Here is a 24,119-nt window from a genome sequence, read left to right as displayed (position 1 = left end):
AACAAAACACATGACACAATAACTTGTTTACAGCTTGGAAAGAAAACAGGGACACACTGTACATCCAATGTATTTGACTTATAGTTGTATATGTATAGTTATATTAGAACATTTATTTTTGTCTCGTGTTTTAATATATATATATATATATATGTTTTTGCAACATTTATAAATATCAAGGAACGAGTCGATATAAGCAAGTACTATTTCATGAGTGTATGGTGCATTTTATTTTCCTTATTACAGCACTGATAATAATGGAATAAATAACTATTTTATTTATAAATATCTGTTTATCTATCAGTTTCATTTAGGAGTCTACAGATTTATAAAACTTTTTTGTTTTGGATTATTAGAGTATGTTATCCTGTAGTTGGCTCATGGGAGTAAAAGATATAGCCCAAACCATTGAAACTGGAAGCCTGTTGATAAAATGTATTCACTAATTTTCTTCAGGATTAAATATTTTAATAATTAACAATCCTTTAGACAAAGTACTTACAAAAAAAACCCCATAAATATATATAAACAATACTTGTAGAATGTCATAAATTGCTTAATAAAATTTTTAAAAAAACAGGTATCGCGATATGTATCATATCGTGACTTGTGTATCGTGATATGTATCGTCTCACCCCTACTTTATATACATTTTCACCCTGGATAAACTTCAGGTAAAGATGCAGTCAGAACTGCAGACTTCATCCTGCATAAATTATCCACTATATTCACAGAGGACCAAGGATTAAAAAGGACTAAAGACGGTTTAGAGTTTGAGGTTTCAAACAAGCAGCCTTATTTTGCAATGCTGCCTTCAGCCAAGGGGCAGGAGAGTTCAGTTCTGCTGCTGTGTATGGATGAATTCACCCCGTAGTTTTAAATATCAAGTATGAGATATACTTTCACTGATTTGGGACCCTTCACCCCTGGGGCAGCCCCTATCCTGATAGAGTGTTTGGAGAGGCAGAGCAGTTGCCCTGGCAGGCTTCTGTGTGATCATAGCCTGCCAATACCCACTACTCCTGAACAGCAGTGAGCCGCGTGTCTGGCACTACTGAGGGATTTGCATTCATTTCCCTCCTATTTCCAGCAGGGCAACCACTTACCTCATCTCACCTGTAGGTTTGATTGAGTAAAAAAAATAAAACATCACCATGTTTTCAGGGAGCCTACGTTGGCTCGCATCTGAAAATGATGGGCTGAATTAAATTACAGTGCCATAGAACGTTGAGTTCTGAAGCCAGAGCAACAGCCTTACATTGATGGCTATTTCAAACTGAAAAATAAAAAGGTGGAATTACTGGCAGATAAAATCCCATTACCAGGAGCTCTACCTTTCATCCTTTCATTTTGACACATTCTTAATGCTAACTGCTCTGGTTTTAATTGCATTTTGCTACCTCTTTGAGACCAGTAGATGTAGAGAAATCTCTGGACCCACATGGATAAACGAGGTCACCTCCCAGCATAAAAGCTTTACTAATTGCATTGCAGGTTTTGACATAATAAACCAATGCTTCACTCACCTGGACCTTTGTGCTCTGCTTTGCCTTTGTATTCGGTTATAAAGAGTGGATAGTGTTATATTCACATAACAAATGCTTTTTTCCCCCTTTCTTTTTGGTTTAAAACATTTATCTAGCAAGTTGATATAATTAGCTATGGCAGTGACTTGATAATCCAGCCCTTTTCTTTGACCACAATTTTTCCATGTGACTTGATAAACTCAAGATTGCCTGTTGTGGTTATTTAACAAACATCACAAAGAGAGGGTAGCTCTCTGTGTTACATATATGTGGAATTACACAGACTGGATGTTTAACAGGAACCACACATTTACATACAGTCTGTTGGATACCACCAAAGATGTATTGGTTGTGAAATACCCACCAATCTGAAATCAACCACTTTTTCAGTACCTTATTAAGCTGGAACAGAGAACTTGAAATTATATGTGGCTGATTTTGTTAAGATAAAACTGGACTAGGGTGAGATAAGATATAAAGTTAGGGTTTAAGGAGAACTTATCGTGGTTCACTATAGTTTATGGTATCCATGTAAATGTCTTCATTTTGTTCTATTATATTTTATTGACATTACTTTATAAGAAAAATAATAGAGGGTCCCCATGCTTGAGAAATAAGGCTTCTCAAATGCTGTCAGTTCTAGGGAAATTTGCAGAATAAATGGGGTGTGTAAATTGGATCTGTGAGGTACTGTACATATCAGTCGGTGTCATCATTCATTTTCAATGTAAATATACATTTGTTTGAAAATCAGCAAATCCATTCCCAGCACTTGAAAGCGGTCACCCAAAGTTCCTGCATGTTGTGAAAGCGTTAGAAAACCTATCTACACAAAGTACACGATTTTATGTCGCATTTGACAGCCGTCAAAATTGAGGTTGGATTAGCAAGTCAGCCCATCTCTCAGCTTTGGATGCTTGTAACTATTCTACTTTGCTTTCCATTTTCTTTGTATCTATTTTCTTTGCTCTTCACCCCCTGGAGGTAGTGAAAGTGGTCGGAGTACCCCCAGCTTATCCGCATATTCAGACAGCAAATCTCCCTCCTCTACCTATGTGCAAGCTCCCAGGCATTTCCATGTACCAGGTAGGACTTCATGGCTTTGCTAAATCCTAAAGAACGCGGTTTGCTTTCCTGCTGCCCCACGTTTCACATTCCTCTGCTTCAGCCACCAGAGGTACAGCTTCAAAACCATGAGGCTGTTTCTCATGAAAATGTCTTTCTTGGGGTAGTGTGTGACTCTAAGGTATAAGTGTGGAGGTTCTACAGCAGCTAAACGTTCATTTATAGTAACCAGTGTACTTACTCCAGTAACTATAACATACTTACATGCTTTCGTATTGACATAAGACTATCCATTGAGTCCCAGCACAATCCCCTACAAGCTTTCTCACTGTTATTATTATTATTATTATTATTTATTTCTTAGCAGACGCCCTTATCCAGGGCGAATGTTAGAATCATATGTTCTTTATGGGTGGAATGTGGCTAAAGTAGGAATATATAGGTGTTTTCCCAACATGGTATCTACCTGTAGCTGAAACATTCTGGAACATAAATACTTTATGGAATATATGCATTAAAAAAGCAATTCACTCAGTGTAACTACTGCTTAGGTCATTGTTGTAACAATATCGTTATACCAGCATACTACCTTAACTTCTTATTTAGATTATTTTGCAACCGCTATGTATATGAGGCAAATAAAAACTAACACACTCCTCTTTATGTCATTTCTCTTCCATCTTTAGAAACTAAGATAAAAGATAATCTCTATAGAAAACCTCCTGTCTACAAACAGCATGGTACAGTCCTCTTTTCTCTTGAACAGTTTTCTGCATGTCCTGCATGCTGTCTGTTACAGCTGTTCCTTCAAAGGGGTGTCAAGTTTACCTTGCAGTAATTTGACTCATACTACGCCAACTTCATTTTTAGCATGGTTTGCAGATATTTTCAGTTGACGTTCACGCAAAGATTTTTTAATTTCTAATTATTTTTTTTTAAATTTATTTTTTGTGTGTGTGTTTGTGCTTTCAGTAGAAGACCAGCTTGTGAGATGGTAACATGTAGCATTACTGTAGTTTTTAAATAGTAAAATGTGAAGTAATTTCCGATAGATTTCTTAAATGAACTTGATTCTCCTTCCGTATGTTCTGTAGCTAGGTAGGAGTTCCTGTTAATTCACATTGCCGTCAGCACTACAGTTTCATGATTCACAAAAATCAATACATGTGACGCACATCAGTGGACTCTTGGAATGCAATTTACTGAGCTTTTACTCCAGAGATCTATTTGTGTTTTTTATATTACAGCCACTCATACAAGTGAGTGTCCACATAGTCATCACAGTGCTGTCTGTCCGTCAGGTGTAACTTGATTACCACAATGACATAAAACCACCTTGTTAAAAACAGCAGCCCTATATTTAAGCAGCTAGATCAAGAGTCAGTAATTCCCATGTAATTATGTATGAACTAACATATTTCCTATTTAATTAATTTAAAGTTAGAATCAATTTAGGATACATTCAATACTTACTCATATTAATGGTATTTAAAAATGTGGGCTTATTCATGATTAATTAATGTTAGCGTTAAGGTTAATTATGAATTATTGTAACTTATTTGAATTGAAAAGTAAAGCATACACTTGTTCATATGTAGTGACATTTATTATAAAGTCTTACCCACGTTTCAAAGTGGGTCAAATCCGTTACTACCAACAACGCTTCTACGTTAATTGACTACATTGTCAAAAATGTTGTAGAGAGGCAGAGAGAACAAATTTCTACTATTGCAATTAGATAACACATTTCTACAGTAAGTGAGTCAAATTCATAGAATATTCATTTAAAGACAATTTTTCTATAATTCTTTAATGGTACAAAATTTATGCTGGTGCAAAAGCTTAGTAAATGTACACCATTGTCACTGGGGTACTTTAGCTTTGGGGCAATCTAGTTCTGAATCATAAAGTAATTTGCAGTACATAGATAATGGGATACTTTTTAATGATCTGGACAGCAGCGGATCTTAAACCCACCACACTAGAACTCTATTGCAGAACTTTTCATTTTGGTCATGATAGTGGAAATATAAGAGAGTATAAATCGCATCTAGATGGAAATGCCAGCAGGAAATGCCAATATGGTGTTAAAGGGCAGAGGTATTCAGATGCACCACTGGGTGTAGACCTTTATAAAAGTCCCCAAGTAATTTGAAGTTGCAATGACTGTGTGGTGGTGTTCTGCAGATAGTACATCCCGAAGCCCCAGAAATGGATGTGCTTAAAAAGTAGGTCTGTAGAGGTTGTGTTTAATTAATAAATACTGCACAATTTGTATTCTATTTCTGTTTATTGAGCTTTTTTGCAACATTTTGCATGATGTTTTAGATGAAAAAGGGTTTTGAAAAATATTTTTAAGATGTTGTCGAGGGAAAAACAATTCCATTCACTATATTAAAATGCTGTTTGTTGCTTTTCCGCGGTTGAACCATTAAAAACAAAATGTGATAAATAAAAGGTCAACAGATTTAAAAATAATATAGTGATTGGTCATTTTAAAGGGCAAGAAAGCATGGGTAATAGTTTTAAAAGTGAACCGCTCTGTTTGTCTTTTCCCATGATTCCATTGGTCCTTGGTAGCTTGTGGTGCATCTTTTTTCATTGTGATCTTTGTTTTTCAAAGTGTTTTATATTCTTGCTTTCTGGACAAGAAGTTAATTTCCACTTTCTGAGGCAAAATTTCACATCATAAAAATAAGACGTTAGGTGGGATGTTGAAATCAGTAATGAAATAGATTCAGTAGGCAATACTGCTTTCTTAATCAAGTATATATTTTGTAGTGACACGGACATACTGGCACGAAGGAGAGGATATGGAACACGACAACAGAAAGGTAGGCATGCTTTAAACTCTTTGAAAGGTCAGTATTTTTACTATGAAATCCAAGGATGGGCCGCTGTCTGTATCTGTCCCTTTTATGTTTTAAACTTTGTCTCAAGAGAAGCCACAAAAAAATGGCTTCTTGTTTTCTTCCTTTTTTTGTGTGCTGATGTTTGAAATGTACATTTAGATGACGACAAGCTGGCTGACTTTGAAGAGCGAGATGGATGCTCGGTCTGGTACAGATGATATAGATCCCAGGACATCTACTCGCAGCCTGCCTATTGATCCATCACAGACACGTGAGTATGCCTCATTTAGGTCTGGACTTTTTCAAATATAGTTAAGCCCCTCCAGTCAACTCATAGGAAAATTGCTGCCAGAAAAGTAAATTAAAGTGACCCATATTTATTTGATTTTTACTGCAAGGTGCATGCTGCTGTTTGTGAAATAAAAACATCAGCAAACATAATTTAAGACTCCCTTCTCCTTTTGCACAGAAAGCCTGAGCCATTCAAGCTTTCTAGTTAGACTTCATAGTAAGTTACCTGAACAAAAGGTGGGGTGTGTCCTAATTAAGCTTGTGTGTATCTAAAAGTTCACACAAAAATCTGCAATGGGTTCCTATGCACTAAATCAAGTTGACAAACATTTTGGCTAGTGCCTTTAACTTATTACACTGATGCACTAGCCACAATGTTGCATGTTTTATAAATTATGTACTGTATCACTAGCTTTATATATATATATATATATATATAGTGCCTTGTATAAGTATTCACCCCCCTTGGACTTTTCCACATTTTGTAGTGTTACAACCTGGAATTAAAATGGATTTAATTGGGATTTTTACCATTTGATTTACACAACATACTTAACACTTTGAAGGTGCAAAATATTTTTTATTGTGACACAAAAGTTAATTAAACAAAAAAAAGACATTTGTTGGTTGCATAAGTATTCACCCCCCTGAGTCAATACTTGGTAGAAGCACCTTTTGCAGCAATTACAGCTGTGAGTCTTTTTGGGTAAGTCTCTACCAGCTTTGCACATCTGGATCCTGCAATTTTTGCCCATTCTTCTTGGCAAAATTGCTCAAGCTCTTTCAAGTTGGATGGGGACCGTTGGTGAACAACAATTTTCAAGTCTTGCCACAGATTCTTAATCGGATTGAGGTCTGGGCTTTGACTGGGCCATTCTAAGACATTCAGGTTCTTGTTTTTAAACCACTCCAGTGTAGCTTTGGCTGTGTGTTTAGGGTCATTGTCCTGCTGGAAGGTGAACCTCTGCCCCAGTCCCAGGTCTCTTGCAGATTGAAACAGGTTTTCCTCTAGAATTTCCCTGTATTTGGCTCCATCCATCTTGCCTTCAATCCTGACCAGTTTCCCAGTCCCTGACGATGAAAAGCATAACATGATGCTGCCACCACCATGCTTCACCGTGGGGATGGTGTTCTCAGGGTGATGAGCAGTGTTGGCTTTGTGCCACACATAGCGTTTTGCGCTAACGTCAAAAAGTTCAGTTTTGGTCTCATCAGACCAGAGAACCTTTTTCCACATGTTTGCTTTGTCTCCCACATGCCTTTTGGCAAAATCCAAACGGGATTTGATATGGGTTTTTTTCAGCAATGGCTTTCTTCTCGCCACTCTTCCATAAAGCCCAGCTTTGTGGAGCGTCCGGGTTATAGTTGTCCCATGGACGGTTTCTCCCATCTCAGCTGTGGATCTCTCCAGCTCCTTCAGAGTTACCATTGGCCTCTTGGTTGCTTCTCTGACTAATGCCCTCCTTGCCTGGTCACTGAGTTTTGGTGGACGGCCTTCTCTAGGCAGAGTCGCGGTTGTGCCATATTCTTTCCATTTTTTAATAATGGATTTAACAGTGCTCCGGGGGATGTTCAAAGTTTGGGATACTTTTTTATAACCCAATCCTGATTGGTGCTTCTCCAGAACTTTATCCCGGACTTGTTTTGATAGCTCCTTTGTCTTCATGATGCTGTTTGTTTAGATATGCTCTCTAACAAACTCTGGGGCCTTCCAGAAACAGGTGTATTTAATCTGAGATCATGTGACACTTTAATTGCACACAGGTGGACTCTATTCAACTAATTATGTGACTTCTGAAGGCAATTGGTTGCACCAGAGCTTATTTAGGGGTGTCACAGCAAAGGGGGCGAATACTTATGCAGACAAGACTTTTCAGTTTTTTATTTGTAAATCATTTTGAAAAATATGTAGATTTTCTTCCCCACTTCGACATTATGGACTATTTTGTTAAAAAATCCTAATTAAATCCATTTTAATATATTTGCATATATTTGAAGGCTATATAAAGGCATAATACCACATTAGTGATGTCAAAAAGTGTTAATTCCTCTAGAGGAAAATATACTTGAACTTTGACCCAAACACAGAATGTCTCATTTTCACCCACACCCACAGAACAGAAATATTCATTAATGAGCAACAAAATGAGAATGTGTTCTGCTACTGAATTATTTATGCTCCAGTAAACTAAAATGGACTACATACACCCTTTTTTAGCAGTTACTTTACAGTTAAAATGCACTCCCACACAGCAAAACGAGGACTACCAACAACAAAGTATGCTGGCTGCAAGTGAATCCGTATCAATATTTTAATATCAAACCTTCTCTTTTTGCACTAATGGCCAATAAACTAAAGGGTAGCATAAAAACACTTTGGCTGTGTATGTCCGAGACAAGAGTGCCATTAAAAAACCTTTTACTGTACGTAATCTTTTTTTTTTTTTTAAACATTTAATGTTCTCTGTTACAGAATTTCCCTACTCTAAATCAGCATCTCTTCCTAGTTATGGTAGAAATGGGTTACATAAGGTAGGATATATCTTGATTTTTTTAATTGAAATAAAAAAACAATCTCTTGTCATTGTAGAGCTATCCTTGTACAGCCTGTAACATGTTTATCTGTTTATCTAGAGGAAGGTATTTACAGCCACTGGAGCACGTACAGTATTACAGTTTTGCTCCATTGAAATGTGATGGACTTGCAATTGATTGTTTAGATTCTGTATGGCCTTGCAAGACCAAACAAATCTGAAAATGTAAGGTTAGGATAATATTTTGTAGTGCTGTTAAGTAGCAGCAAAAAAATAATTAAAGTGTTACAGCATTTAATCTTTTGTATGGACTTCATCTATTCTACTATGGTCAAACTGTTGCCACCTTTATTGACTAGTGCCCTCTGCTGACTAAAATAATTCACTGCAGCTAAATGTTAAATAAAGCAAAATGTCAGTAGATTAAAACACAGTGAGCAATTGGTTGATATGGCTGATAATTGGAAAATATTATCTTTTATACCCATACCAGTTTGGGCAGAAATGCTGTACCTTCAGCTACTTGGAGTAAGTCGCTTCAAATGTAATATTTCATTACATTGTAATTACAAGGTGTCTGCTTAGTATATTTACTAGAATTGTGATTGTATTCACACATTGCTGTAATGTAACCCCAAAGGTTGCCTTATCTGTTTGCTCTTACGTGTATGCTCTGCCCTATCACAAAAATACATTTAGCAAAGTGTATGAAATCATAGTAAAAGCATGGTAAAGCACAAGGAAGCTTTGTAACCCCAGAGGGGTATGGTAATGCATATTAAATAAAACATGGCATACTATGGTAAATTATGGTACAGTCATAGTAAAACCATGGAAACGTATGACAAAACTGCACAATTACTGTGCAAATTTACTGTGGTAAACATTTATAAGGGTTATTACAGGAAATACTGATTCTCAGTTTGTATGTTTCTTTTGTTAATTGTAATTGCGCCTAGTAACTATAAATCAGGATCTTGTAGTGAGAGCTAGGCTGTGTTTAACAAGCTGGTTCAAGGGCACTCGCTTTAGACATACAACAATTACAGTTTTGTATTACCTTTAAAACAGATTAATACCTTTTAAGTAACAAAAGATGTTGCCACAGTAACACTCAGTTCAGTTTTATACTCAGAAACAAAATATTATGAATGCATGTTAAGACAGAAGGTTGTGTATTTAGTGATGAGAATTTATCATTCTACCACAGAATGCTAAGACTACTTGTTCATGAAGTCTGTCATTAAGTCTCTGCTATTCTCTTCTGTGTATTTGATAGTACACAAGATTAAAGTTCATAGCCTACAGCAAGGCTATAATGAAAAAATGGAGCTCATTCAAATGTGTCTGATTTTTACCATCTGTAGCTTTCCTGTGCTCTCTGTAATATCATGTGGTGCATGCAGTTTCCATCTCTCGTAAAATAAACAGTGGGAGACAACACTTAATTAGTGAGGAAGCTTTGTATAAGTGGGTCATCGGTTTCCTGCTCGGAAACAGTAATTTTACTGTGTCCACCATGTGGCAGTGTTTCTCAGAAATTAATTACAGAACTTACACTCCAGTCTAATTTAATATGAGTAGTGTGTTGCTTTATGATCGTTATAATTGTTTGGGGGGGTCCAGCTTATTTTTCTTAAGAGGTACATACATTTTAGCAATATGATAGTGGATGATGTTCTTAGTAGTGTTGGTGTATGTTCCCTGTTGTAGAAATGGTAATAAAGTGTACTTCTTCTATTTCAGGCCACTGATCTTGCCCAATATGAGCCAGACCAGGATGGAAGCTGGGGAATGAGAGGTGGGATATATATATACAGTGCCTTGCAAAAGTATTCAGACCCCTGACCAATTCTCTTATATTACTGAATTACAAATGGTACATTGAAATTTCGTTCTGTTTGATATTTTATTTTAAAACACTGAAACTCAAAATCAATTATTGTAAGGTGACATTGGTTTTATGTTGGGAAATATTTTTAAGAAAAATAAAAAACTGAAATATCTTGCTTGCATAAGTATTCAACCCCTGTGCTGTGGAAGCTCCTAGTTTACACCGATGAAAGAAATTGCCCTAACGAGGACACAATTACCTTACCATTGGCCTCCACCTGTGAACCATTAAAGTTGCTGTCACATTTTCTGGATAAAAACCCCACTGTTGAAGGATCATTGGTCAGGCTGTGAATCTGAAGGAAAATGAAGACCAAAGAGCATTCTACAGAAGTTAGAGATAAAGTAATAAAAATGCATAGATTAGGGAAAGGGTACAAAATAATATCCAAGTGTTTGAATATCCCAGTGAGCACAGTTGGATCAATAATCAGGAAGTGGAAGCTGCATCACACCACCCAGGCACTGCCAAGAAAAGGCCGTCCCTCAAAACTCAGTGCTCAAACAAGAAGGAGACTTGTGAGAGAAGCCACAGAGAGGCCAACAATCACTTTGAAGGAGCTACAGAGTTCAGTGGCTGGGAGTGGAGTAATGGTGCACCAGTCAACCATATCAAGAGCTCTGCATAACACTGGCCTGTATGGGAGGGTGGCAAGAAAGAAGCCGTTACTCAAAAAGTACCATCTGAAAGCACATCTAGAGTTTGCCAGAAAGCATAAGAGTGACCCAGCTGCGATGTGGGAAAAGGTTTTGTGGTCAGATGAGACCAAGATAGAGCTTTTTGGCCAAAACTCAAAGCGCTATGTGTGGCGCAAACCTAACACTGCCCATGCCTCAAGACACACCATCCCTACACTGAAGTATGGTGGTGGCAGCATCATGCTGTGGGGATGCTTCTCATCAGCAGGGACTGGGCATCTTGTTAAAATTGAAGGAAGAATGGATGGAGCAAAATACAGGGAAATACTGCAAGAGAACCTGCTTCAGTCCGCTAAAAAACTGAAGCTTGGGAGGAAATTCACCTTTCAGCAGGACAATGATCCCAAGCACAAGGCCAAAGCAACATTGGAGTGGCTCAAGAACAAAAAGGTGAATGTCCTACAGTGGCCCAGTCAAAGTCCTGATCTCAATCCCATTGAGAATCTGTGGCACTATTTGAAAATTGCGGTCCACAAGCGTCGTCCAACCAACCTGAACAACCTGGAGCAAATCTGCCAAGAAGAATGGGCCAAAATCACTCCGACACTGTGTGCAAAGCTGGTACATACTTACCCCAAAAGACTTAATACTGTTATTGCAGCGAAAGGTGGCTCTACCAAATATTAATGTGTGGGGGTTGAATACTTATGCAAGCAAGATATTTCAGTTTTTTTATTTTTCTTAAAAATATTTTTCAACATAAAACCAATGTCACCTTACAATAATTGATTTTGAGTTTCAGTGTTTTAAAATAAAATATCAAACAGAACGAAATTTCAATGTACCATTTGTAATTCAGTAATATGAGAGAATTGGTCAGGGGTCTGAATACTTTTGCAAGGCACTGTATATCATGTTTATGCTGTTAATTTCTGAACATGTTTTCACAGCACTATATTCTTATTAATGCAAAAAGTTTATAGACCATTGCTAGGCCCTACAGTGTACAGTATAGATAACCACATGCTAAACAAATCAACAGTTGTAGAATATTACTTGAGATTCACTTTGTCATGTAGGTTTTCAGTGCATGCTAAGTTTGCGTTAAAAATGAAAAGCTAAAATCTTTTACCAGCCTGATATAATCATATATTATAATGTAATCATATTATATTTGAATCCCATTAATTCATTTTTCTTTTTCTTTTTTGTTTTAGAATACAAGGTAAGAAATGGAGTCCCTAAACTCTGTATACAATTTTTTTAAATTTTATATTTTTTTATCACTAGCACAATCTTTATACAAATTCACAGCTATTACAGTACTAAGTCATTCTGTCTGCTTTCGTTTTAGGTGTACCCCTATGAAGTGCTAGCGGTAACAAACAGAGTTCGGTTTAAATTGCCAAAGGATGTGGACAGGACCAGGTTGGAGGTAAGAAGGTTTGGTTCTGGACATGATTTTAGATAACTTTATGGTTATTTATAGTCTATAACATACTTTACTTACTACAGTACTCATTATTCCATGCAGGAATAATACATATGTTCAAATCTTTAAAAGAATGATGCTTTGGGAAAACCAACATAACAATGTATATGTGAGTCTCTTTAGAGTATTGCCTATAAAAGAAATTCAAGTTTAAACTTGACGGTATTTAGATGCCTCACTGTTCAATTGAATAGACCTCATTGTATCTGAAGAACCACTTATCCAATTGTGATAAAACCCTGATAACAGAACAGCATCTGGGGATATGTGGTGCCTGTTGGTCTGTTCCCAGCAAAGCTTTCTAGAGCTTAGAAATGTCACATAAAACCTCCTTCTGCTGCAAAGTATCAGGAGCTTTAAGCGGCTTATCTATTTGGCCCACAGAGTTACATACTGTATGGTATTGGCAACAACTATATGGGCGAGGAAGCTCCCTAAACCTCCCTAAAGCTAAAACTACCTTTGGAGAATAAAAACAAGCAAACTTGTAATGGACTACTGTAGTCTAAAAAGTACAATGCACAAAAAGTAAAATGATACAAGGGTGTTCAACTATTGAGTGGGGCTCAAGAATTTTGCCTGTTTTGTCAGCATTTTTCTTTTCCTTTCCAAATGACAGTCATCCTAAATAGGTACAGTGAGACCACCAATCATTACCTGTACAGATTTGTGTTCTTCCACACAGCATATACTGCAAGAGCAGACCGATCTAATTTTGAATTCCTTCAAGATTGTTTTTTTTTTTTCCCCCTTATTAATTTACAAACTATGTTGGCAGCTGTGACAAAACCAGACTGATTTACCATCCTGTATCTGGCTGATGCTATCAGTACCATAAGTGAGGATGGAAGCTCTCTGGTTGAATCAGGAACCTATTTTGGTTATAAAATATTGATTTATAGGTAGTTGTTTTATCATTTGTGTCTGTGGCTTGTAGCTAGGCTAACTGCAGTTGCAGCCTTGTGCCAGCAAGTTAGTACGGGCACACTGGTTTAAAAGGCTGAGAATTTGATACAGAAGTTTTCTGAAATTACTAAATGAAAGTGATCATGCATGCATCACCCCATCTTGCAATGATCACTGTCCTGTCGTTTGAAATAGGCAGGGGTCTAGGGATCAACAAGGACCAGTATCACACCTTGAAAATGTTCTTTAGTTCCTTGCTTGATCTCCTATAGTTTTCTACTAAAATTCTGTCAGATATGTAATCAGCTCTTTGTTTTAGTTCCTTTGTTTCTGTAGTCCACCTTGCAGTCTGAAACCATCAACTCTAAACAGTCAGTGGTTTGGTGAAGATGAAGGGGTATTCCCGGTTCTTTATAGGACACTTTCAGCACGGCTATTGATTTAGCTCTTGGAAGTAGGGTGTGCTGTGCTGTGCTGTACAGTAGGAGGTGTCATCCTTCTTTTCTGTACAATAACAAATACTAATAATTTAGGATAACAGATGTCTTGGAGTTCATTATAAGCTAGTAAAATATAGCAAGGGGTTCAAGATGACATCAAAGATCAAAGCTAGTGATTTTATAGTCTTTTACAAGCTTTATAATGGATGTACATATAACAAAACATTGTATTATCAAGTACATACCCATGTACCCTCTCTGCTTTTGTTTTAAACACATGTGTTGTGAAGATTTGGCTTTGTACTATATCATCTAGAACATTATGTACAGTGCCTATAGAAAGTCTATACCCCCTTTCAAAATTTTCACCTTTTGTTGCCTTATAGCCTGGAATTAAAATGCATTAGATTAGTTTTTCATTTATCTACACATCCTACCCCACAACTTCCAAGTGAAAAAAATATTCTAGAAATTTGTAGAAAATTAATTAAAAATAAAAACTGAAATAGCTTGGTTGGATAAGTGTCCACCCCCCTTGTAATAGCAATCCTAAATTAGCTCAGGTGTAACCAATCACCTTCAAAATCACACACAAAGTTAAGTGGCCTCCACCTGTGTTAAATTGTAGTGATTCACATGATTTCAGGATAAATTCAGCAGTTCCTGTAGGTTCCCTCTGCTGGGTAGTGCGCTTTCAAAAGAACTCTGGGACAAAGTTGTTGAAAGGCACAGATCAGGGGGTGGGTATAAAAAATATCAAAGGCCTTGAATATCCCTTGGAGCACTGTCAAGACGATTACTAAGAAGTGGAAGGTGTATGGCACCACCAAGACCCTGCCTAGATCAGGCCGTCCTTCCAAACTGGATGACCGAGCAAGAAGGAGACTGATCAGAGAGGCTACCAAGAGGCCAATGGCAACTTTGAAAGAGCAACTTTGTGGCCAAGACTGGTCAAAGTGTGCATGTGACAACAATATCCCAAGCACTCCACAAATCTGGCCTGTATGGTAGGGTGGCAAGAAGGAAGCCATTAATCAAGAATGCCCACCTTGAATCCCTTTTGATGTTTGCAAATAAACACTCAGGAGATTCTGTAGACATGTGGCAAAACGTTTTGTGGTCTGACAAAACTAAAATGGAACTTTTTGGCCTAAATGCAAAGCATTATGTTTGGCGCAAACCCAACACAGTGCATCACCCAAAGAACACCATCCCTACTGTGAAGCATGGTGGTGGCAGCATCATGTTATGGGGATGTTTCTCATCGGCAGGGACTGGGGCACTTGTCAGGATAGAAGGGAAAATGAATGGAGCAAAGTACAGGAAAACCTGCTGCCCTCTGTGAGAAAGCTGAAACTGGGACGGAAGTTCACCTTTCAGCATGACAACGACCCAAAGCACACAGCCAAAGCTACACTGGAGTGGCTAAGGAACAAAAAGGTAAATGTCCTCGAGTGGCCCAGTCAGAGCCCCAACCTAAATCCAATCGAAAATTTGTGGCTGTCCATCAACGCTCCCCAAGGAACTTGACAGAGCTTGAACAGTTTTGTAAAGAAGAATGGTCAAATATTGCCAGATCTAGGTGTGCAAAGTTGGTAGAGACCTATCCCAACAGACTCACAGCTGTAATTGCTGCCAAAGGTGCGTCCACCAAGTATTAACTCGGGGGTGGTGACTTATCCAATTATGATTTTTCAGTTTTGTATTTTTAATATATAATTTTTTCTTAATAAAAACTTTTTTCCCCTTAACAGTGTGGAGTATGGTGTATAGTTAAGTGGAAAAAATCCTAATTTAAATGCATGAAACTCTGAGGCACTGACACAACAAAATGTGAAAAAAGTTCAAGGGGGTGTAGACTTTCTATAGGCACTGTATGTTAATTGCTACAAAGCTGTTCTAGATAGACTGGATGAATTAGAACAGGTTTTGTAAAAGAGCAATTGTTACAAATTTTTTTTTTGTTTGGTTTTTTTCTGGTGAATTGTATTTCTTTTGTAGAAACATATATCAATAATATATGCATATCAATAATATATGCATATGCCTCAGCTGGAGCTGATCTGCAGTACCAGGTGCAGGCCCAGCCTGCCAATGCCCAGAGGAGCCGTTACCAGCACAGACAAGAAAAGAATCAAAAATGGGCTCATGTGCAGCTACAATTGGAATCGAAACAACTGTGCAAACAGTTATTAAAATTGATCGTGGCACGTTTTACATGTCAATTACACATTTTTATTATGGTAGTGCAATGTTAAGGAAGCCAGAATAACACATTGATACACTATACATAGCATACATTGATAAACTAAAGCATATCAGTACACCAGGATTTTTAGATTCATTGTATTCCATTACACACTATTGAATTGTTACTAGCTTATTTGTGTATTGGTTTGTTTGATATACATACTTTGTCAGCAATATCAGTACATTTTCTTTGTCAGCAATATCAGTACATTTTCTTTGCATAATAAAACAGCTAAAACATAATTCAGATATTATCCTTCATCGGAAACATACCTGAAATATTACATTATACTGGAGTGGCAAAAAAAACACCAAACAAGAGGTATAGAATCTGCCACTCACTGATGTGTTTTTATTTTAATGTATTTTATTTTCTGCTGATTCTGTGGAAAAGCAATTTCTTTCCATATTGTACCTTTCTAGAGAAAATCCTCTTAATTCAGAGCAATTTAAAAGGTGCTGTTTTCAATCCATTTTAATGCTTTATTTTTATATTTTACGCAGACTTGAAGATTTTCTTTTTGAAAGAAAAATATTTCAACAAACACATTTTTGAAAGAAACATGCCCTCTTACTCAAATAAAATTTGCCGTAGTCTGCAACATAGGGGTGTTTTTTCTAAAAAAAAAGATATGACGTTTTTTTCCAAACTCCAAACGCATTGGTAGCACAGTGGTTCTGTTAAATTCTACAAATAAGGATTGCCTAGTACTATATCTGCCCCTGGATTACATACACTTAGAGGCCATTTCACAACAAAATGAAACAATGCAGTCAGATAAATAAGTAATTAAATTGAGTACATTTCAGATGATTTAGTGGTTACATAAAATTATATGTAAACTCAATATCTAATGGAGGCAGTCTCTGCAGTAGAGACGGAAAATAATAATTTTGATTTTGTTTAAAAAAACATGTAAATAATGCTAATTGTTTTGTTTTTGTTAGCCTAGCTGCTGTTTGTATAATGTCAGATTTATTGCACAACAGAAATCCATTAGTAGATACAGTAGTCAAGTATTCTAGAAGTAAGAATGATGTTTAGAAGAGAAAAAGTCTTACACCATTTAAGCCTGAACAGACTATTGATTTGACAGAGGCAGGCAGCAGATGTACAGTGAATCAAGTAGTATGCAAGCACCCCTACTGGTTTGTTTGTAAAGGATCAACACCTATCACCAGATTTGTTCACCCTGTGTTCTGTAAAGCAACAGCCAAGTTAAACACATAGTGTCTCCTGAATCGTCAGAGCAGCAAAAAAAATCCTTAAAAGATGTAAAAGTAATGTACCTTCAAATGTAAAGTCATAAGGACTTGACATTTTATCTTGATTAGAAAGTGTATTACAGAATGATTTTGTTTTTGTATATTAATGTGAAAAGGTTTTTGATTGATGGTGCTGTATTTGTACAGTTTGATTGGAGTGTCAAAAATCTTTGATTAATATAGGACATTGAAGAAAAGGGTGTGTGACTCGGAGTGTAAATGAGATCAAGCAGATGGCGAAGCATGTGATGCTTTGATAATTCGGGGGAGGGGAGCATTGTCTTATTGGTAAAAAGAACATAAGGACTGTCTGTAACTACATTTACTTACAGGTGTGTCCAGTTGTAACAAATAAGCTGTAGTGTGTGGGTTATTCATAAAGCAAGGGAAGGCTTTCTAAATACGACCATCTGCATAGACTGTAATGGATGCCTGTTAATTTACTCATTGTATTTTTTCTTTTCGCAGAGGCACTTGTCTCCTGAGGAATTTGGCCGTGTTTTTAGAATGACGATTGAAGAGTTTGATCGCTTAGCACTGTGGAAAAAAAACGACCTTAAGAAGAAAGCACGCCTCTTTTAAACATACAACATATAGCATGCCTTGCTTAGCAAAATTCGATCCAATGGAAGCCAGCAGGAATAGAGAGAGCAACTTCTCTTGCATGGCCAGCTATGTGTTTTACCTGGGTGTGTGTCCTGGTCTTAGTCACAGCCAGCCCATTGCAGGGCAAATAACGGAATTAAATGATGCATTTATTATTTCATTAATTCATTGATTTTAGAAAAAGCTTTCTTAACAGTGTGATAGTATAGGTCTGTACACTGATAACACTTTGCTTTGCAATATCTGGACTGCCACGATAAACTATAATTTGCATAATGTTACAGAACAGGTGACTAAGGTTAATATATGCTAAGGCCAAATATACTGAGCATCAAAAGAAATGTATCACTTATATTTCAGCATCAAAAGAAACGTATCACTTATATTTGGATAAAATTCACTAGATGTGATCGAAAAATGACAAACTCTGTTTTAGAGCAGGTGCAGTGACTTTTTATTGTGCTGATTACAAATTGACATCACTAAGATGCTGCAAAATGATCTGTCAATCTTGGTTAGGTGTTGTGACTCTTGGTCTCCCAGTTCGTGGTCGCCAGGTTTGAAATTGCTGGCTGTGAGCACCCAAGACGACGAGCCACAGTACGCTGCCCTAGTCCAGCCTCCAACATGCCGATTGCACGAAGGCACTGCTCTCTTGACAGACGTGGCATATTGTTTTTTTTTCTGTGATTTTCTTTATTGCTTTTATTCAAGCTTGCAATTCAACAGCTGAAATCACTCCATATCCAGTGTCCAATAAGTGCATATGCTTCAGTCATAGTCACTCAAGCGTGTCATGGTCAACGATGAATGACTGAGTGATTAAAAAGAAACCAAAAACATTTTGTCAATGTCCATCATTTATATACCTTTTTATGGAAATAAATGTGTTATAATAGTGATAGGTTTCTTTTGATGCTCAGTATAGTATTAAAAAAGAAAACATTAAAAAAGAAAGCACTTTGTTTTTCAAAACAAATCTAGAATGGTTCAAGTGAACTTTTTATTTAATAGAGGATATTAATTTGTTTTATTTAGTTTCATTTAAATATGAATTCTAATACAGAGAGGTTTGAATAGTAACTATGGTGTATTGTGTAGACAAAAAAGAGACAAGGATGATAGTGACCCTATAATTCCAATTGACCATAGAAATGCCCCTGGCGCTACAGAGAGCCACATGCCCAGATTTATAATTGGGGTGGATGGTAATCAATTTGGTTGTCATGTCTCCCAGCAACTTACAGCAATAACAGATATAAAGTAAACACTACGTAATATTTGTTTTCATCGACAGTATTTAAACTGCTTTTCATTAAACTGTAGATACTAGTAGAACTCACAAAATGTCACCAATGGATTCTTGCTGTGGTGATTTCTGAGGTTTACAGAACAGCTTTATGTTTTTATCCCAGCAATTCCAATACGTATTTAATTATTTTATTGACCCACTAATACATAGCAGTATGCCCTGTACTTGTTATCTTGCTGCTGAAAGTGTCACTCCCTTAGGGTTGCCTGTATCTCGCAATGATAACATCTTGCAATATTATTTCCACCTTCTTAATTGTACAGACTAGATTTTATCAAAGGGATTGTGATCCAGCTCCCAGATCCCAAAGCATCATATTCCTGAACACAGGCAGGAAGTAACACTTAAAGCTGAAGTAAAATGTATGTCAATGGGTAAGTGAAAAAAATGACTGGACACATTTTACAGCTGTTCATTTGTTATTTTGGAACCAATTTTAATTATATAAGGGTGGCTGGTCTAAACACAAAATACATGCACTGCTAAATACATCAGTGCTAAATACATGCACTGCTAAATACATGCAGTGCTAAATACATGCAGTGCTAAATACATGCACTGCTAAATACATGCAGTGGTAAAGATGATCATTTTGATATACCCTGGTACATAGCACAGAGGGGGCTATTTTATGACTGCAGTTTTCAGTTTTAAATGATACTGTAGTGGAGAAACTAATGGAAAAAGTGATTTTGTTTTTGAGGAATACTGTTGGACTTTTTAGGAAAGAAAACATGCTGTTGTGAAAACTGATGTCATTCACCCAGAAGATTTTCACACCAATTTTGAGACAGCTGACAACATTGTTTATTTCAAATTTTTATCGACCCCTTGAATAATGGGCATATCATATTTTGCTATCATATCATAACAGGATCTACTAAATTATTAATAAATATCTAACAACGTAACTAGCTATAGTACCTGTATATGTAAAACTGGTCTGAAGCAAACTTTGTGTTTTACTTCACCAAACCAGGTGTGTGGTTTTGTTTTAGCCTGGAGATGCCATCAACTCATAAAGGTTGAGGTTCTTGTGGAGTAACAATTTACAATATAGGAAGATTTTCAAATGTCAGCTATGTATCTGTCTATCTTCAGTGATGTCTGTGTTGAAATATGTTGAAATGTTTGACACAATGGTAAAAATGAAAGGTTACGCTTGCTGTTTGAAAATGTGTAAATTGTGAAATCATTATTATAATAGCTCAATGTAAAAAGCAAGAGAGATGTGGCAGCAAAAACCTTATATTCTAACAAAAAATAAAGTACATTTATTTAAATATATATTTTTGTATAATACCCCAAAGAGTCATTGTAAAAATACAACTTTATGCGAGCAAAGAAAAAAAAACATGCAAGTAACCCAAGTTCAAGTAGGTAATACCAGCTGCAGCGAAAGTTAGTTTCTTGTCCAGTATTGATTGTCAGCATGAATCTGGGGTTTTCTGTCAAAAATTTTAGAGTTTAAAAGAGTTCAAACCATGTATTGTTTCCTGACATGCAGTTTCTGATTATGTTTAGTTATGTTGCATATTACAGTGCTTTGGAATATTGTTGAATGTGTTACCAGCATTTATTGCAAATAGATTGGTATGTAAGGAGAAGATAAAATATTTCTAATCTGTAATAACAAAAGTAGTAATTAGTGCAGACCTTTTGTAAGGTATAAGACATTTTTCTTTGTTGAAAGGACATAACGCAAAACTACTGTGAAGCCATACATATTTGCGAGCTTTTTATTATGCGTTTTTCCCGTATGAAAAAAAAAACTGCAAACATTTTTGGCACAAATAACAAATTCCACTAACAATACATTCTGCATATATTGCAACAGGTCGCCAACATTTCTGGAGCAAAATAGGTTTTATGGGTGTTATTCAGCAAACATTTTGGTCGCAAATATTTTTGGCTTTACAATAATTAATAATGCTCAGCAAATACTCTTGACCAGTTCAGTTGTTTCAGTGTAGCCTACTGTCACAACATCTGACTGCTGTTTGTTGTATGTGTTTTGTCTATTGATAATATTCCAAGAAACCAGGATGTCTGACCCTACACAGTCTTCACCAAAAAACTTAAAGTATGAACTCAGTCTAGCCAAGGTTCTTGCTCAATCAGGCATTTGCAGCATCAAAATCTGTGTGAACAGTGTGAAAGTAGTTGGTTATCCAAACATGTACGTATATCCAGTGGGTCATTTGTAATTCAAATATTTAAAAAAAGGTTTTTAAAAAGGGGAGTTGTAGCATGATTCTCATCATTTGGTTTTCAAATATGACTTCCATGTTTGCTTGGAAAACGCTACTGGCAGTGGGTGTGTGCGCGCGTGTGTCTGTGTGTGTGTGTGTGTGCACGTGTATGTGTTTGTGTGTGTGCGTGTGTATGTGTATGTGTTTGTTTGTGTGTGTGTGTGTGTGTGTGTGTGTGTGTGTGTGTGTTATCACTATGGTGTTGTACGGTGTAAATCTGCACAACACATCCCACAACTGACCCAAGCCATAATTGAACCCATGCGGAAGTTTAAGAGAATCTGGAGACACAAGCAAAAAAACAGCCAATGTTGTTCTTACGATGCTATCAAAATGTCACTTAGGTCAAGGAAGCTTATGGGAAATTAAACAACAGTTTATTTACTTATTTTTTTATTAGTTCAACACTAGGAGAAAAGCTCAAAAAGACAACCATGGGTTTAGTTATAGAAAAACTGAAAAAAAAGTTTGTTTTTATTGTCTGAAGACCCATAATTTTTGGGTGAGTTTTAATCTTTAATAGATAGCAGTAGAACTTGTGCAACTACTTCATTGACCTAAACCTGCAAGACAATAAAATCAAATGTGTAACATGGAAGTCAATATTAACAAGATTGAAATCTGAGGGTCAATTGCAACGACCTGAAAGCAGCGCACTAACCCCGTGGTTAGTACGGAGCTTCGTACTGAACTAGTATGCAAGTTAATACAATTGCAACGAATTTAGCAGTTCAAGATAGTCCCCAGCTGCGTACTCTCGATTGCAACGAACCCAAAATAACTGCTGCTGCCCTAGAGGTTACTAAGTGCGAGACTAAGTTAGTCTAACCCTTTCTATAGAATAACGATTTGGAGTACCGTACAAAGTGGAACAAATCCCCAAATTTTATTGACAACTTTTGTAACTGAACAATTCATAATCACAAATCCATACCGTGTACCTATATTTTACATATGAAAGACATATTTACTTGCATATTTTTTGTATTTTTTTATAGGGATGTCATTGCTGGCATTGCAATATATTCGTGTAGCGTTGGAATGAGTTTCGTGACATTATAACAATACAGAAAACGATATTCCTACATTGATCAAATCGCTTCCACAACGAAAAAAAAATGATTACAATTACGGTTGAAAGGATTTATCACAAATATCGTGAAATAATTGAGAATATATTTAAAGGCGTACAGTAATTATGTATTACCCACATGGGACGGAATTGCAATATTTAATATATGAGTAATACATTTTAAAGTTATATATAACAGGCTATATGTATACTTGTGTGAAAGTATGCTTTTCGTAGCCAATGCTACATAGTAGTAGGCTGTAGCATGCATGGGGTAGGGGTCAGGACTGATAGGTGACGCAACACAAGATTATTGATACGCTAGTAAGGGGTTGCGGTTCTACAGCGGATCGGCGCTGTAACCGCTGTGCTGGAGGTGCCGGGTTCAATCTCTGCCTGTGCAATACTTTGTACCAATAGCTCAAACTTTGAGCTCCTGCCCTTTCAGTTCTTGTTTGGAAGCACACCAAAGCAAACCATCTTATCCTTAGTACCGTACTAAAGCTGGGGATCAGCTCGTCCCCAACTTTGTTCCGCTTCTTTTTTCGTTGCAATTGGTATTAAGTTAATAAGCAGCTGGGGATGATCCTGAGATAGTACCGTACTAGCTGGTACGCAACTTAGTACGCAGACCAAGAGGGTTTTTCTGACACTGGCATATTATTGTATTCTTCTCTTTGCATTTGTACATTATAACACCAGACATGTACTGTCTTTGTTGAACCTTATCTGATACAAACATTCAATAAGACACCATGCCTTTTTTCACAGAAAATGTAATGTCACCAATAAACAAATGTATAAAATATAAAATGTATTTAACCACCAGGCTCTTAACATAATTTAATTTATAGTAATGATTGTGTGTATTTGTAGCAAAGCAGTGTTCAGATGAAAGTTCAAGTCCTGCTGTAACTAAGCTTTTTTTTTCTTTTTTGCTTTACTGGTTTGCAACAACATGCTAATGTTCATCTACAATAAATGTTTAATTCAGTACTGTGTCTATTTATTATTACAGCAAAGAAAACATTAAAAATTCACTCAGACACAAAAACAATTTTTATAAAAGCTGCCTAGATGGGCAACCTGAACAGGTTAAGTGGTGTTGATCATTACCATACATGCATCTCAATCTTGACAGGATCTCCACCTTGAAGCCAAAAGAATGATTTGGATTCAAACAAATTCTATCCATTATCCTTCCTGAGCACCAATGAAATTAACATAAAAATACATGATTCACTGAACATAACGCATGATTCATTAACAAAGTTATGGTCCCAAATTGCTTTAGTGTGTCTAATCAGTCAGCACCAACAGGAAGTGTGCATTGTGTAACATAACTCCCACATTTAGCAAAGATAAGTAAAACCAGGACTCACATCCAGTGACATGGGGATGGGTGACCACGACTCGCATCCTTCCAGTGACATGGGGATGGGTGACCACGACTCGCATCCTTCCAGTGACATGGGGATGGGTGACCTGGACTCACATCCAGTGACATGGGGATGGGTGACCACGACTCGCATCCTTCCAGTGACATGGGGATGGGTGACCTGGACTCACATCCAGTGACATGGGGATGGGTGACCAGGACTCGCATCCTTCCAGTGACATGGGGACGGGTGACCAGGACTCGCATCCAGTGACATGGGGATGGGTGACCACGACTCGCATCCTTCCAGTGACATGGGGATGGGTGACCAGGACTCGCATCCTT

At 36.9% G+C, this 24,119-nt stretch overlaps 1 protein-coding gene across 14 annotated transcripts in view; it reads left to right on the top strand.

Moving 5' to 3' along the window:
- LOC117420565 (actin-binding LIM protein 2-like) overlaps positions 1–23,392 on the top strand; it is an 87,517-nt gene extending 64,125 nt beyond the window's left edge. For 4 of the 14 annotated variants that reach the window (XM_034034023.3, XM_034034024.3, XM_034034028.3 and 1 more), the window contains 6 exons: positions 2,511–2,612; positions 3,278–3,331; positions 5,373–5,425; positions 5,603–5,714; positions 8,208–8,266; positions 10,015–10,166. In XM_034034023.3, the coding sequence (XP_033889914.3) occupies positions 2,511–2,612; positions 3,278–3,331; positions 5,373–5,425; positions 5,603–5,714; positions 8,208–8,266; positions 10,015–10,116 (482 nt within the window). In that variant the 3' untranslated portion in view covers positions 10,117–10,166. Of the gene's footprint in view, positions 1–2,510; positions 2,613–3,277; positions 3,332–5,372; positions 5,426–5,602; positions 5,715–8,207; positions 8,267–10,014; positions 10,168–12,017; positions 12,026–12,154; positions 12,236–17,622 lie in introns of those variants that run through there. The other 10 variants (XM_034034027.3, XM_059033247.1, XM_034034029.3 and 7 more) reach the window with 8 other exon arrangements.
- The last annotated feature ends 727 nt before the right edge of the window (positions 23,393–24,119 follow it).

The sequence above is a fragment of the Acipenser ruthenus genome, chromosome 1 (genome assembly GCF_902713425.1).
Source record: "Acipenser ruthenus chromosome 1, fAciRut3.2 maternal haplotype, whole genome shotgun sequence".
NCBI lineage: Eukaryota > Metazoa > Chordata > Actinopteri > Acipenseriformes > Acipenseridae > Acipenser > Acipenser ruthenus.
Note: the sequence above shows the minus strand (reverse complement) of the source record. Positions and strands in the feature narration are given on the sequence as shown.